This window comes from Ambystoma mexicanum, chromosome 4p (genome assembly GCF_040938575.1).
Source record: "Ambystoma mexicanum isolate Mex_15411 chromosome 4p, UKY_AmexF1_1, whole genome shotgun sequence".
NCBI lineage: Eukaryota > Metazoa > Chordata > Amphibia > Caudata > Ambystomatidae > Ambystoma > Ambystoma mexicanum.
In genome coordinates, this window is record NC_090927.1 from 795,622,136 (window position 1) to 795,639,856 (window position 17,721).

Here is a 17,721-nt window from a genome sequence, read left to right on the forward strand (position 1 = left end):
CAAAACTCATCAAAAGACAAATTGTTAAAAAATACAATACAATTTCTAGCCACCCATGATAGCAATAAAATGCAGAATGTTAATATTCCTTTCCAAAACGGTTAAAAGAGGCTATACTCTGCTTGCATATAACCTTACTAAATAAACATCTATAAATGACAGAACCAAGTTCATTGCCTCAGAACCGATCTTATATTGTTGCAAATAAAATGTATTTTAAGCCACTGTCGTCTAAGGTCAAATAGTCTTGTGCAAATGAGCAGGAAATGCAGCAAAACCTCCATGGCGCCACTGTCACAAGTACAATTCTTAGACCTAAACTGCCATATGGCCCCTTATCCCAATAGCAACAATATGTTTTAAGTAGGGGATGGAATATGACTCCACAAAGAATTCTCCTGTTGAGTATTTCGTGCTGCCCTCAAATGCCACAATGATCGTAAGTTCCTCATGCTATATAGAGCTAGATCAAATTCTAATTATCTTATTCTCTTTTTTAGCTTGTTGCGTGGACAGCAGACCTCCCCTTAACTGATTAAAATCAATGCCCCACTTTCTACATAATAAACCACTTTTCGTTTGCCAGGAGTATTTGCCATAACTGTCGGTTTTTGATAACTCCTACATCGGATTTCTAATATTGGGGTTCTCCGAAAGGCCTGAGTGTGTAGTTTCTGAAAATATTCAAGAAATCTATATTCGGCTTGCACACCAATGTTCAAAAGCCCAACCTCAAGTGCAAGGGGTCGTCCTGAGGTGCTTGGACCGACTCCCGATAGCTTCCTCAAATAGGTATGCAAATACAATCTTGGCCCGAGAACACATACTGCCCCAGATTTCGCTGGAGTACAAAACCAATTAATATACTTTTGCCTTCAGCACCAGGATGCATTTATCCAAACTTCAGCTACCATATTTGTGGTAGAATCTCTTCAGACCACCCTACGCCCGCCTGTAGCCAATTTTCCAGTAAGCATTAAGTGTGCAGACCACAAGCAATTGCTTGCAAATAGCGTGCCCAAGTAACTGTATGAATCAGCGATATCAATATTAACACTGTTGAAGGGCCAGACCTGGTTCTTTTTGTAACTGCCAAAAGCAACTATTTATGTTTTGTTTAAGTTTAAACTCAGGCCATTTAAATCAAAATAAGTCGTTGCATAGTTCAGACTACTCCTTAACCCTTTTGGAGTTTAGTCCAGTAGAATACAATCATCTGTTTATGAAAGAAAGGGATACATTACTCTGATTAGACTTGGCGGAAACACACGTAACTAGTGGATCCAGCATAAAGTCAGACAGAAAAATAATAAACAGCAGAAAGGAAGTGCTAGTTCAACAGCAGAAAGGAAGTACTAGTTTGTCACAGATAATACTAATATTAAAATAAAATGTTTTATTAATATTCAAAAAAACAAAATATTTATAAAAAGAAACCCCTGATATATGCTTTCACATTTCAGTGCATCTAATACATAATTTGCCAAAGGGTAAAATACAAACCACATAATGCAAATTCCTTAGTGGCAATACAAACATCAATATATACAAGAACCACCCAAAATAAATCATACAACGAAAATCAACAATGACACCAATTCTATTCACAATATAAAAACATATACATTTATGAATTATCAACCATATCAAAATCAAAGCACCCCTTGGGTGTTTGGTATTTCAAGATACAATCTTTGAAGTGAATGTATTCAGGAAAGTTAACCCTACATGCTTATGTCCCTAATATTCTTGTAGGACATTCATCAGGGGTAAGTGCGAAAATAATTAATATATTTTCTGGTTGGTATTGTTAATATCGTACATAAATCATCCCTCCATATCATAGATACCTTATTATCCATAGAGGCATCCGAATGCGCTTATGATGTGTGTAGTAGAGCTGGGTAGTTGTGCTCGGTCTTAACCATTAATCCATATCAGTATTTGTGCTCTATACGGATTAGTATCTGCAAATATTTTAGCGCTCTCAAGCATATCTACATAGAGTTGACTAGGATAGGTGCCATGATGGCCCCATGTCTGTTCCTTCTGTCTGTAGATAGAATTGTGCCTGGAATTGAAAGAAAATGTTGTCAAGGCAATTTCCCTACACCACATTAAAAAAGAATTTGGAACTGGGTGGCCATCCTCTCGTAATAACATTTCCTCAATAACCTCCATAGGAGCCTTCTGAAGAATTTCGGGTACATATCCAAACACACTAGTAGATTATTGTGAGGATCAAATTGTTGTCCTTCAATTTTATTTATAGCACTCCTGGTGTCTTGTACGTAGGATTGCGTATTTTTTACCAGTGGTCTTAAGTAAAAAGTATATGTATTTACATAGGGGTTCGAGGATGGACGAAACGCCCAAGACTATCGGTCTTCCTGGTGGATTTTGTTAATTTTTGTGAACTTTAGGCAATATGTAACAAACAGGAACTCGGCCATTCAGTAGAACTAGATACTCCGATTCTTGTTTACTCAACCATTCATTTGCCTTTTCCACTTTGGCAGCAATTTCTTTAGTAAGAACTTCTGTGGAATCAGAATTTGTATGTTACCCTTTGTCAAATTATTTATATGATGCACTGAAATGTGAAAGCATATATCAGAAATGTATTTTTTATAAATATTTTGTATTTTTGAATATTAAAAAAACAGTCTATTTTAATGTTAGAATTATCTCTGACGAACTAGCACTTCCTTTCTTGTTATATAACATGATTTTTACCCAGTTAGTAGGAAGGTTACAATTGCTCTGGTTGAACTGGCCGTCCCGTTTATGGGGTACACATACACAATGATATGTTTCTTTCACTTACCTCTGAGTCAGCACCGGTCCGGATGCTGCTTCTGAGGTGCTCTCACCTCCCGTGCACAAAAACACAAGCAAGGAAGCACAGAGCCATTCCTCGTTTCTGTACTTGCACGCAGGAGCCCTGCCTCTGTACTCATTTAGCAGGGGTCACAGAGGCAGTGGCCGGGGTCACATGGGAGTCACCAGAGGTCACAGCTGCAACCCCTGGACACTCCTGATTGATGGCCATGCCTGACTGGCCCCCAGATGGGCTGACACACCACAGGGCACTGGCCTCCTTTTCTCTCACTATCCAAACAACCATTATTTCTGGCCTCCTTTTCGGTCATACCCAACCAGCCATTATTTCACGTGTTCTACTCTGTCCAGTCCATTCCTTAGACAGAGGAAATGTGTCCACTGTCCTCTCTCCTTATAGTTCCATTCCTCTGTGTGTAACAGCACCTTGTGTACGTGTCAATATTCATCCTCTACTCTTTCCTGACACCAGAGGCACTGCCCAGATTTGCACACAGCTACAATATTAAAGCCATAAGGGATACTTTGAGCCTGCATTGCATCCCAAGAGGGAAGTGGTTGCATGTGGGGTGTAAACCCATGCCCTCATGGTGACCCTCCACCATATCCTGCCAGAACTGCAAAAAGAAAAATGAGTTCATGATAGAACATTTGCTGCTATGTTAATAGTTCAAGTAATGCTTAAAATGGAGAGTGATTACAAGGGCCAACATCACTGCTGAACACAGTGTTTCCAAGACCATCTTTTAAATGGTGCCAAGCTCTAAATGGAAGCCAGGAATGTCTTCACTGTACAGACCATGTCACACAAATGGCTGAAGTTCGCTAAGAGAACAGTGTTAGGTGCCTAATATAAAAAGGAAAAGACCTAAGGAGAAGGGTAACCTCCCCCAATGCTGAAGGTAATTTATTTAAGGAAAGTTTGCTGTACAGTCTGTCTCTTTCCTGTCCTTTCCCCTACTAAAATCCAGTACAAATTTTATGGGACTAGGTTTTATATATTGGTATAATACTGTAAATATGTATTATTTACTCATAAGTATTTTAGATTACAAGGAGCAATATAGAGGCATTGAATAATGTATTTTTGGATGTGCTTTCAGGCTTAGGTCTCACCTGTGCTTTGTTGGAGGTCTTGGTACTGTGAAGAAAAGGACAGTCCTTCCTAGCAGGCAGGACTCCCAAAGCTGGAACCGGGCGGACTGGCTGCCGGAAAGGTCAGACCCAAGGAAACCGCCCCCCACAAAAAACCTTGTAGAATGAGACTGAAGGATGAAGAAGACTGAGACCACAGAAGCAGATGTAACTGGAGCTGAATCCCAAAATGGAGAGGATGAAGGCACTGAAGAACTCTGGCGAAAATGGTGGAAAAAAGGAACCCGAAGGCCTGGAATGGATTGCAGGCAACAGGCAGTAAGACCCAATCAAAGGAGTGGAGCAAGGAAAACCACAGGAATAGACATAAAGAAGTCTCAATCAGAACTGAAGGAATATGAGAGTAACAGTAGCACGAGCAAAAACAGAGAACTAGCGTTGAGGGCAACAAAGTTGGAATGCAGCGAACCACATTGTAATTCCAGATTTGTTTGGCAATTATGGGAGCGGCCATCTTGCGGTTGTCAATCAACGCACACCATCTGCTTGACATTCAATGCGCTTTCTTCCAGTGAACCCATAGTGACCAGTGTCGGGGTCAAATCATAACATTTGCATAAACCCAATTTATTGCTCACCCGCCAAGGAACATACTTTGCAAGTCACACTAATATTTGAGGATCTCACCTACTCTCTCAACAAGCGCCGGGACTTTCAGTAGAATCAATCTCCCAGGAAACCATCTTCCACCTCCAAGGAAATATGTATGTCCTTTGACTAAAATGGGATGCCCATGAACCTCACCAAAAATCATATGATTTGCTCTTACTATGCACAATGTGTCAACTGAAATGACATATCCATGTTGTTAATATATTTTATGTTTGTCATCTTTAGAGCCAACACCTCACCATTCCCTCCTAGTGTTGGGTCAGGTCCCATAAAACATCTTGGGGCTGCAGACAAAGCCCTTGGGAGTTGGCTTTACAACTCAAGCAGCAGGTAAAACACTGGGGCAGCTGGTAGTGGTCACATCTTTTGATATTCACTTTATTGATGAGAAAGAACCGTGTCTTCTACCCACCTCATCACTCTCATAGATTGCTGCTAGCACTCATAGAATTGTATTCTCCTTCACACCTTTGGCTTTCATCCCTACAATGCCCAGCACACTATCTCCTATCCACAATACCCTGCCCCGTCAACATGAAGGTTGAAACTACTGGTATCATTGCAACACATCACTTGCAGAACTCCTCTCCCCTTGAAACCATCACTAAAAACGACTTCCCCCCACACCACCACTCCCCTCTTCTCAGACCTGGGTATGCCAATATGTCTAATTGGTTATTGCCCCACCAGACCTGCTTGCTGTTCATGGTAGTACACAACCCTCTCACCCGCCCTATGGTTCCAGAAAGAGGTGCACAGATGCCCCGTCACCCAACTACCCATTAGGAACTCTTACTGTGGAGAGTTAACAGATCATTAATAGCATCTACACACACTTTGCAGGTGTGATGGTCTACATTATTTTCACATATTTGTTCACTTTCAAACAGTATTAGCAATAGTTAAAAACATTAACTGTTATGGGCTAGGCATAGTAACCTATGCCCATTAATCTAAGAACCACAATTCTGTCCTTTCTTTTCTGAGCAGCAAATCACACCCAGAAATGCAAACATTGGATGAAATCAGTTCCTGGTGATGGAAAGACAGAATGCCTGTCCCTTCAACACACTCATGTTGTTATGAGGAACCTTCCCCACCTTAGTACAGCAAGCCTCAGCCTCATTCACCTAAATCCAGAAAAAATGCCCACCACCAATGCCCACCACCTTCAAGGCCCCCGTGATATCACTGATGCAACAAAGAACAGAATAACCTGACTGAGCACCTTACTGATTGAAACAATTTACAGCAGTGCCAAATTGTAAAGTCAATTATATATTAATGTATTTATGTATTGCAAAGTTCACATCAAGTCAAGTCAATAAATGTAAATAAAATAATTTAAGAATGTATAAATACAGTGTGTTCTTTTATGTCTGTAAGCACGAGTGTGTGGGGCCAGATCTGTGGAAAAATGAAAAGAGGGTCTGTCACTTGACATTAAAAACGCTAAACATCTAAAAATACATTGCTATTGAGTGGACACAGCCAAATGCCCCTTTATTCTTGAATCTTCCTCTATACATACTGTAGAGTAAACCAGTTAATGTGTGTAATTCTAGTGAAATGAGGGGAAGTTTAGGTGTCCATTTCCATTCCTAGAAAATTATGCCAATTTAGATGACTATTGAAATCGTTCTGTTAACATTAACATGCAAAGAAAGGATCCTGTATTAACAAGATAATAAATATTAAGTAAGATGTGTTTTTTTTTACAATATACTGGGCCTCATTAGGACCCTGGCGGTACGGTATGGACGGTGCTGGTATGGCACCGGCACTGTCCATACCATACCGCCTTATTCCAAGTTTCCCTCGTGGGTTCCTGACAGCCCGCCAGGTCTTACAGGGTGGGCTGTGCGGCACCCGCGAGCAGAACTCGTGATTGCACCGGCACAGTTATAAACTGTGCCTGTGCAACCATGCTCCCAACCCCCATTCTGCCCTGGGCAGAATGGGGATCAGGAGCCCGGCATTACCGCCAGCCGCGAATGGGCAATTACCGGCCCCTTCATCTCGTAATGAGCCGGTTATTGCCCAATCGCGGGAGGCAGTGCCGGTAGCGAGCATGGCGGTAGCCGTGCCTGCCATACAGGCCCAGCTACCGCCATGCTCATAATGAGGCCCACTGTCTCTCTAAGCACTGTCTGTTCAGAGTGGCAGAATAACGGCTTCACGTTACATAATGGGAGTGGCTAGTAGGCAGATCTCTTTCTGTCAGACCAATGTGAGGAGGACTAACATGCACCTTTTTTATGTGACTGTTGTTAAGATTCCGAGCTCGGGTGACTTGTGATTCTTTACATTCCATGGGAGTTTTCTAGAATGTGGTGAGTGCTATGCTTTGGGAAAAGCAGTTGCTGGGTATAATGGAAGGTGGAGATGGAGACGGAGGCCCACCAAACAGGGTATCCTGTACCTTGTAACCTCATCACCCCATCATCTCCCAAAATCCAAAAGCAAGCATCCATCCTCAACTACATTGTCGAGGTGGGACATTTCTAGGAACACCCCTTCTGGCCACGTTAAGACATTTCATTTGATTACTAGAATATATTTGAGCCCTACCTTTGGTTTCACAGAGCTGGAACAACCCCGCTACACAATCCCATCCCAACATTTTTGGACACGAAACAGGCTGTATTTGATTGATACTTTGATTTTTATGAAAATAGTACATCAAAACCAAAGGTAGTACCCTAACCGTATGCTGGGGAAGTCACTCATAATACACTTTACAACCAAGTGCAAGCAAGTTCAGGCCACTTTGCTACAATACAATTCTTTTCAAGGTGATATTATCAGAAATATTAAAATGGTTATTTAAATTGGCATTGATTTCTAAGCATGGAAGTGGACAAGCTAAATTCCTTCTCATCCCATTTGAATTGTGTCTTTGTACACAGAATTTCTCTTTTTATCTAACTGTGGCTTTCACGGATCAAATTTTTAACAATCGACTGTAAACTGTGAAGCGTTGTGTGCCAGTTCACAGTTCTAGTCTTAAACGGTACCTCTGAAAACATAGGATTTAATTTACTGGGCTACAGTCAGAAAACAATGTGCACTTAAATCATTGTTAGGGCATTCTGTTTAAATAGTTTCCCCATTGCTTTGGATATAGACAGAGAGCAATGGACATTTCACGTTGAAATGCAATGGCATTCTATTTATAATAATTTCCCCAATGGCCTCCCTTTCAGCCCACCCCATGGAGGGGCTTAGGTGGAAAAGGATTCCCCTAATGGATTTTGAATATGCTATCGGGGGTTGTATACTGACTTCTGGGTTTCTCTTTTAAAGCACAGGACCGGGATGACATCTCACAGCTCCAGGGGGTCCTCACAATCATGTCCAAGGTATTATCCCTCACCAGCACTTATCTGATCGGGCAGGCCTTCCCTATATGCAGACTTTTCAGAATCCCAGACTCTCTAGTTTATGTGTGTGTGGGCTTATATAGAGGCTACATTGTCGCATGCAGTATCATTTGACATAATCATTTTCCATTGGTTAAATGTTCTCATGTGTTCCCTTCAGAAGTGAAACGCCCCTTTATTAGGATAGCTCCTATATATTTAGCCATGTGTGAAGGGGATGTTCTGTTCAGATTTGGACCCAAATCAATTTTACCTCCATACATTTTTATTGGAATATATGCCATTACTGAGAAATGGGTGTGTGATATAACACTACAAATCATCATTTGTAGAAACGTTACACACTTCAGCAGCATGTAAAATGCCAAAGTTAGTAAATTATTGCACATGTATTCATAATGTATGAACATTAATATACCATGTTAAGAATCAAGTTGTGAGGCATGTCCCTCCGTGTCTGGAAAGATGGTTGCTTTCTCAGACGCCCTAAGTGTTGTGAATTTAAAAGTGAAAACCTAATCTATATTATTTGTGCCATTTTAAATGGACAATTTTATTTATTTTGCTTTTCTGTACATGGAGGCCAATTAAGGTAACAATTAACTCAAGGCTCAGTGATTTTCCAAGCCATAAAATTAAATATGGTCAGATGGTATTTTATAGCCGAGCAGGGGGTTCAGAAAGGTTCAAGCTGAGTGGATCATAAACCCCTTTCAAGCATTGTACTGTAGAAAGCATACCTTGTCCATTTGACCAACTTTAAGTCATAAAGTGAAAAGGGCACTGTTGACATTCATTTTTTAGGCACACCTCTGTTTATTCTGTATTTTTTTAAGTTAAGCATGCGTCTCTGTGACTGCAACCCAGCTTAATGAGTTTACCTGATGATGTATAAGAGGCCTGTCTTTGCCACATGGCTGACCCATGACTTCAAAAGCCATTGGCCTCAAGAGCATCAATAGCATGCAATCAGATAATAGATCGCCAGTCACTGGTTCTTAAAGTTATACTTTTTCCACGTCCAACTGTTATGTAAGTACATTTTACATATAGAATAATTAATGGATTTACAATACATTTGGATTTTTGTGTGCACTTTTAAAAGTGAGAACAGTTCATTCTAAGTATTATTCACAAATAACTTGTATGAGATGCATATTTATACAGGGAAATGACAGCGCATAGGATAAATTTGCTGCTTAAGAACAATTACTGATAAACAGAATAAGACCTGCATTAGTGATTTTCTCTGTCGTAAGGCTATTTTACTAGCTGGTCAGATTTTCAAAATCAACACAAAACATGGTACATCTTCAGCACTGCCATTAATTACATTTTATGAAGGAAATGTTGTCCCAAAACTAATTTATAATTTTGAGATTTTCCAATCCAGGGTTATGTATAAATTGGATCGTCTTAAGTCAATGATAGGGTGCAAAATTCTCAAGCTCCCAAATTGTCTTTCGGCAGCTTCCCTTTGCTTTGAGCTTGGCTTCAAATCTTTGCGAACTGAAAAATGAAAGAAATTGCTGCTTTATTGCAAATTCATTGATCCACTTCAGGATTCTTTATTCAATGATTTACAGACTTTGTTAGGGGCTTCAGTAGTAAACTCGATTTTAAGTTTTTCTCAGCTATGCCTTAATATCTCGAGTGAGGCATTGGTGCAAAATCCTTGTTTCATTAAACTAGCCATATACCGTAAGGACTGAGTTGATACATGTAACATAACCCATAGCTATGGCCATTACGCTCAATTAAGGAATGAACGTTGAAAGATTGGAGTGTTGGCACAATGCCCCAGGCAGTTTCCAAATGCCCAGGTGTGTGGAAATTGTATGAGGTTTAAGTTAAACCTGTTACCCACCAGAGAAACTCTAAGTATTCAGAATCTGCTCCCTAAAGAATGTCTTATTGTCATTTGTGTGGTAATAAAAATAAAATTGAGAATTTGAAACACTTGATTATGAAATGTTCTGCCTTACTTGCTCTACGCATTCTGCATTTTAAAAATGTTGTATGCAGCTTGGAGTTTATAGACAAAAAACATTTTTTGGCAATGCTTTTTGGGGGGAAATGCAATTTAATTGGTCTTATCTGGTCTTACATATCTTGTGCAACTAAAGCTTTTTTAATGTTGTATGAATTAGATTTGAATAGTTAGTTGTAATTATGTATGACCCTTTAAACTGTATTACCTAGTTCTTAATTATTCTCTGCTACTTGTGATATAACTTGTAAAAGGTTGATATTTCATTAATCATATACAATCATTTAAAAAAGAATTAAAACTAAGAATCAGAGTTATCACCAAAGACCAGTTGTTATCCTGGTGCAGCAAACATGGATGCCTCCTATCATCTCCCTACAGAAGTACAAATACTTTATTTACATGCATAGTCCATCTGGCATCAGAAATTGTCATTTACATGCTAGTACCCATTGAGGAAGCTACTGAAGTTGAAACTGTTTGTGAATTTTACTTGCAACTGTGCTTAACGTTTTTGATTAAAGAAGTAATTTCTCTTGTTTTGTTAGACATTTAATTGTGTTACTTTCTGATTGCTTCAAAGTCCTAATACCACTACAATCCCACATTGTTTTAAATTTAAATAGAGATAGCCAAATGTCTCTATTGAAGCATGTGTTTGCAAATCATATTTCTTTTTAAATCCAGGGGCAATTCCTCATAATCTGACAATTTTATGATTAGTAGAGACAATTCTTTGCTTTGAGGACTCATCCTAGTGCTTCTCCAGTATTTGAAATCCTGGCTTTGTACTTGCCAATGCATTATTTACATTCGCCAAAATTATAGGTACTGCATCATATAATACTTTATACATTAGATTTAGATTTGAGATATTCCTGACAACCTCGCTCCTACTCTTTATTTATAAATTCTCATGAAAGGTGTGCAGTGATGGGTTCATTGGCATGTCCCTGCAAGGATTGTCAGCAATCCTGCGTGGCCACAGACATGTTGCTTGGTAACTGAAAAATAACTGTGATATCTCAATAACACAACATCAATGAAAATATAGTCAGAGGTTTACACCTGGATGAGGGAAATTACATATTAGTGGCTTGGTCCATATCAGATCTGTCATTCCAATGAGGAATCTTATTTATATGTATACTCTTGATCAAAATGTTACCATTAGGATTAGTGCAACATTTGGGAATTTCGCAGGGGGAATGCCAAATCAATTCTTGAAATGTCTAGATCCAACCCATGTTTCTTAGGCTTGCCATTCAATGTATCATCTTGGTATTGGGCAATTTTTCATACCTCATCAGGCACAAACTTGGGTGAAGATACAGAGTAATAAATAATACATGCCATAATAGATGAAATGAACAAGGATAGGCGCAAACCTGGCTAATCATGCAACGGCATCTCAGTTTCATCCTTTGCCAAATGAGGACTCTATGAATATGTAAGAGGGTAAATCACAAGCCAGTGAGACCATGGACCTCATTATAAGTTTGCCAGTCCGGGAACTACGGTACCGGTAGGCTTGCTGGTCTGACCTGGTGGGCAGAGTGGCACCCGCGAGCACAGCATGTCGTATGCACTGGCACCGTTATAAATATATGGGGCTGAATGGGAATGGGGAGCATCTTTTTCCTGGCGCCCGCAAATGGGCAATAACAGGGTCCGGCAGGTCTGTAATGACCCTATAATTGCCCATTCGCTGGCACGGGGTAAAAAAAATGACACCGGCTGCAGCCGTGCCTGTTTTTCTTTCTTGCCAAACTATAAGGATGGCGATTTTCCCAGGATATCAGACTTCCCAGGCCTTTGTGCTGGGGGCCAGTTTGACTTTGCTCAAAACCAATATCTAGGACATTCCCATAGAGTGACTACCCCTTTTTTTCCCTTCTCCCTAGCAGGAAGAAATATATGATAAGATTGTGAGAGACCTTTCATTAAGAAGGGGCAAGGGCAAAACCCCTGTTTCATGGAATTGTGCCCACTCAGGAAAGTCTACAGTAGCGTTTAGTTCTTTGTGCCATTGAAGAGGAGAAATGTCCGTTTGCAATGGACAGATTGGTTCCCAGCCTCCACTGCCTCTAAAACATTCAGGCATGTGAATAATTACAACATGTGCCCATAATCTCAACACTGGATTTCACTGGGGACGGCCAGTATGCTCATTCCTGTGGTACAACCATGCTCTACTACCAAAAGGCTGTGGATATTTCACCAGCTAGATTGAGTTGCTTTAGTAGAAACACGTGCTGTCAAATCCTAGGGTTTTTAGGGTGCTCATCATGGATTGCACCCTCCACCAACTCAATGGATTTGGGCTTGTGAGGGTGGAAACAGGGTGAAAAAGGTTGCTTATTGATGCACACCTCAAATTAAATGGCAATTAAACATACATTTAAGAGATGCTGTAGATTAATTTTAGGTGCAGGGGAGGAACTGAGGCCATGGCACAAGACCCCTACAAACAAGAGACAATTGGAATGAGGATTCAACAAGGGAACCCTCCCGTCCCCTGCACACTTTAGGATAAACATATAAACCAAAGGGTTCAGTTGTGTGTTTTTATAGCAAAAGTTTATATCTAAAGTGTCAAATACACAATATTTCAAAAGGAGAAACATTTACAAATTCAAGAAACAAAGCAGTGCAATAGTAGGTCACAATAAATTTGAAACAATGGTGGAATCCAATTCATGTGGCGACGCGTTTCGAGGATACTTTCCTCTTCTTCATATGGCCAAAATTGAATTCTTCATACAAAAGGAAAAAAACAAAGGGGAGGACGTTTGTACAAGTTTTTTTATACCTTGAGGTAATTCATTAAACTCATGCTGTACATTTCAGTCTCATCTGTGAGTCAGAACAGACTACATTGTCAGAGAAATTGTAATTAATCTAGTACCATAAGGGCACATTCATTCCCAGTTAAATTCAGGGTGAGGGGAGGAGAAGAGCTTCAGAGAGACGTTTCTAGTCCAGTGCAGGAGAAGTCGTCGTTCAAAAGTGTTTAGAAAGAATGTAGGTAGATAAAGGAGCCATATAGGACAAGATATAAGAAAGTATAATTACCAGTAAGCAAAGTGTTCGAGGGCATCGGGTGCAGATAGAGATCCTTGGTGGTGAATCAAGCGATGTGTAGATCCTCCACGGGAAATATAGTTTGCTGTAGTCAAGAAGAAGACACAGCTGTAACAAAAATGAGGAGCAGGTGAGTAGAAATCAAACTATGATGAAAGGTAAGTTCAACCCTAGGCACTAGAAGAAATGTAGTACCTGTGGAGTGTACAAGAGGAGTGGCAAGTGCTGGAGAAAATATTCGAACGGCGTGGAAGCCTGATATATTCGGGGTTAATTCACGTTAAACACTGTGTAACTTCTGTTCAACGTTCATCAAGAGTCAGCAAAGCACTCTAGAGCATACGATATAAGTGTGAGCTTGAGAGGAATACTAAAACAACATATATTGATACAATACTATCCACAACTAAAGTGTTAGCTGATGAAAAAAATACCTTGTGGTATACGCTTAGCAGTTAAGGTGCGCGAGCTGTCAGGCACAGCGTGCTGACAATGCGCTTTCTTCAGTGGGCGGTTTGTAGGGATCGGAACTCAGGCAAAACAAATACAGTGCACTTGTGCACCACGAGTCTCAATGCGCAGATGATGATCTGTGAAAAAGTGTAACAGAGAATTAACCCGGATCGAGGTTAAGAAAGTACTTAAACTAGAAATCTCAATGGGATAGACAATGCCTGGTAACGTGCGCTTACCTGCACAATAGGAGACCAATCGCAAAGACAGCCGCCACCGGTCAATGCGTCCTAGCAGCTATGGGAACGGCGCGCAATGTGGAAGAAAAAGGTTGGCGAATGTGAAGATAGAGAAGGGACTAAAGCAGTCACCTAAAGGATCGGCCATCTTAGAATGGAGTAAGAAGTCATCGGGTGAGCCCGCCGAGGTAAACCACAATGTGTCAAGAGGAGTGAAAGTATATGTGGAATAAATAATAAAATGGATGAAAATAAAGATAAAAATATAAAGGGAAAAAAAATATGAAGAGAAAATGTAAACAATACTAATGAGAAATCCTGCAGAGTCAGCAAAAAGAGACTATTCAATGGAGAAGTAGACAGATTAGGAGGTGCCACTGAAATACAGAAACGTCAAAATGAAACAAGTTCCATCCGCCAGAGTCCAAATGAAAGAGGGAATTTTAACCACTCACAAGGTTAATTCGCATAATGTATGGCTAAAGGGTGGACAAAAGAAAATAAGCACAGTTTGTATACATAAGTTGTCGTCCAACATATAACACAAGAGTTCATTATATGTATATACATATATATACATTTTAGTTCAACCTTCAGTGGAGTATGTATTAAAAGGGTATCAAGAGAATAATACAAGTCATTGCAAAATACAATCGGATATTACTTGTTGGCAGTTAAAATTTCCAGATAAAATAAACTTGACATAACTTTGATTTTTACAAAAAAACAACAAGATGCTAGTGTTAGAGGTCAAACATACCCTATTCACAGGAAACAATTAAGGGTAAAATCTTCGTTGAGGCCCCAAGGTTGCAAAGAGCCCATTCTGTCGATCCAATAGGCTTCTCTCTGTAGTAGGAGGGATTGAAAGTCACCGCACCTTGTTGGGTGTTTAACAACTTCAAGTATCTGAAATTTAATTTGGGCAATGGAATGTTTCTCAGAATTGAAGTGTCGGGCTACTGGTGAATATTGGTTCTTACATCGTATGTTTGATTTGTGTTCTGTTAGTCTTAGTTTTATGGGTCTTTTTGTCTGGCCAATGTATACCTTCCCACAGGGACATTTCAGTAAATATATTACACCTGATGACAAACAGGTGGAGTAGTCTCTAAGTTTAATTTTTTGTCCAGTTCTCGGGTGGGTTACTACATCACCTTTGATGACGTTGTTGCAGTGTGTACATCCCAAACAAGGGAAGGTGCCCAATTTTTTAGTGGTCAGAAACAGTTGCTTATCCTTCGGTATTTTTTCTGCCCTTACTAGTTTATCTCTAATGTTCCTACCCCTTTTGTAACACATCATTGGTGGGGTTGGGAATAATTCTAGCAAAGTTTGGTCATTGTGAAAAATGTTCCAATGCTTCTTGATGCTCCTTGTGATTTGAAAACTCTGTCTTGAGAATTTCGATATAAATAACAACGGTGTGTCCTTACCACTTGCTTTTGTTTTTAACAAGTCGGTGCGTCTAATCTCTGATGCTCTGTTTTTAGCAATTTCCAAAACATCTTGAGGATAGCCTCTATTCTCAAATGTATCCACCAGGTTGTTGCATTCCTGTGTTAAAACTTCTGGATCAGAAATTATCCTCTTAAGCCTTAGGATTTGGCTATACGGTAAGCTTTGGAGCATAGCTCTGGGGTGAAAGCTAGAGTAATGTAGCAGGTTGTTTGCATCAGTTGGTTTATGATATATGGATGTAGCGACTACGTTGTTACTAATTCTCAAATTAACATCCAGGAAGTGGAGATATGGATTACCGACTTCCATGGTGAACTTGATACGAGGATGTATTGAATTGATGTATTCAAAAAACAGGTCCAATTCTGCACGTGTGCCACACCATATGCCGAAAATGTCATCTATAAATCTCTTCCATGTCAGGATGTAAGGGGACCATGTGGGATGTTCTAACACATTTTGGCTTTCAAACTGAAACATAAATGTATTTGCATAGACAGGTGCCATCGATGATCCCATCGAGGTTCCGGAAGTCTGTAAGAAGTATTTACCCTGGAATCTGAAGTAACTGTTTAATAAAATGAGGTTGAGCAACTCTAGGACAAATTGTGGATTGCCCTGAATCTCTGAATTGTTAAGTAGTAGACATTCGACAGAATCCAGACCTTCGCCATGGGGGATCGAGGTGTATAGACTGCAGACGTCAAGACTAAATAGAATACATTCTTCACTGATAACTGAAAAATCTTTGAGGCCGTTCAAAAAGTCGGTTGTGTCCTTTAAGTAGGTAGATGTTGCCTGTATGATCGGTTGCAGTAGTTTATCGATGTAAATAGCCAAGGGGTCAAATATACTCTCCGTTCCTGCTACAATAGGTCTAAGAGGAGGATTGTCTTTGTCTTTGTGTATCTTGGGGAGTCCGTAGAAGACTGGAGTGATAGGATGAGAGTTGGTTAGAAATTGATGAGTCTTATCGCTGATCCACTCGTTTTCCTTTGCCTTGTGTAGCGTTCTGTTTATCAATATTCTAATCTCCGGTAGTGGATCTCTATCCAGTGCAACATAAGTGTCCGTGTCATTACGAAGTTCAATGCATTTCTTGTTGTAGAAAGATGTGTCCATAATAACTATGGCACCCCCCTTATCTGCTGGTTTGATGGTGATCTCCTCACTTTTCATCAATCAAATCAAGTTGACGATTCTTAATATTGATGGGTGTTTTTCTCTTGTAATTAATCTTACTTAAATCTTGGAGAACACTTTTCTCAAACAAGTTTAAGATAGAATTCTGAACATGGGGGTCAAATGTGCTTTTTGGGCGAATTTCCAGCAAGTCATCTTGGGTTGGTTCAGGTGCCATTTCTGGTTTTGTAGCAAAGAAGATTTTTAACCTCAGTTTTCTCAGCAATCTGTGTAAGCAGATCTTCTCCTGGAAGAGCGAGGTGTTACAAGTGGGCACAAAAGAGAGTCCTTTATTAAGTAGATTAAGTTGTTCTGTTGTTAGAGACTTACTGGAGATATTCACCACCAGATTGTTAATCCCTATTTGTTTTGCTTTTTTGTTTGAGGCTTTCTTCCCTCTCCTGGTTTTTCTCTTAGGCCTAAAAAAGCCACAGTAGATGAGTTAGGGTCAATTTCTTTGTTTGTTGGGAAGCTTGGAATTCTTAACGCTCTAGATCTATTTCTCTCCTCAGATAAGTCTCGTTGGTTGGTTTCTTCCGATGTAGGTCTCTGTATAGGTTCGCCAATGCTGCTATCACTACTGTTGCCAGAGTTTGTTGAACCTGTATTGCGTTGTCTGTTGCGATTAAAGTTCCTTTGTTGGTAGTATTCCTGCCAAGTGTAGACTGTATGTCATTTAAATAGTCAAAAGTGTCTCTCTTGAATTTACGCAACTTTCTCTGTTCGATTTCCGTTTTGTAGTTGGCCAGTTTTGAATTGATGTCCTCCAAAATTTCTGCCAGATCTTTTGTTGTTTTAAGTTTGGATATTTGTTCTTGGAAACATGGTGAACCACAAAGTAAATGCAACATAAAATACAGGAAAACAAAAAGCAGAGCTGCAGCTTATGGCTGTCACAAGGGGGACAACAAACCACTCACACACAAAGAATGCAGTTCATCATGTGTGACACTACTCTATTTTAGTTGTAGAAATGTTACGCCCAAAAGTGCTCAGTGTGGTGTGGCGCTTTAAGAAAGCACACAACAGAGTTATGTCACTCCGCCATGTGAATAAACAGGGCATTTCCACAACGTGTAAGACAGTGCATGAGCGGAGCACGGATGGATACCAACATCTCTAGAGTCTTCTGTGGGGTCGAGGGCCAACATAGTGCTAGGCCTACCCGAGGGTGGGCCCATCTAACAATGGCGAAGAGGAGGTCATCACTGTAACAGACCTTATGGTTTGGCCATGCAGCGGTCATCCCTGGCACACTGACAGAGGGCACTGTGTGACGGATCGACGGTCACCTGCCGTGGAGCTGACTCTTTCGTCACAG

The 17,721-nt window shown here is 40.2% G+C and overlaps 1 protein-coding gene across 2 annotated transcripts in view; it reads left to right on the forward strand.

The window, feature by feature from the left end:
• LOC138452622 (hormonally up-regulated neu tumor-associated kinase homolog A-like) overlaps positions 1-17,721 on the forward strand; it is a 387,623-nt gene that overhangs the window by 359,794 nt on the left and 10,108 nt on the right. The window contains exon 10 of one of the 2 annotated variants that reach the window (XM_069605015.1): positions 3,945-5,428. The exons of the other annotated variant lie outside the window; for it this stretch is intronic. Within the exon in view, the coding sequence (XP_069461116.1) occupies positions 3,945-3,988 (44 nt within the window). The 3' untranslated portion in view covers positions 3,989-5,428. Of the gene's footprint in view, positions 1-3,944; positions 5,429-17,721 lie in introns of those variants that run through there. 2 annotated transcript variants of the gene reach the window in all.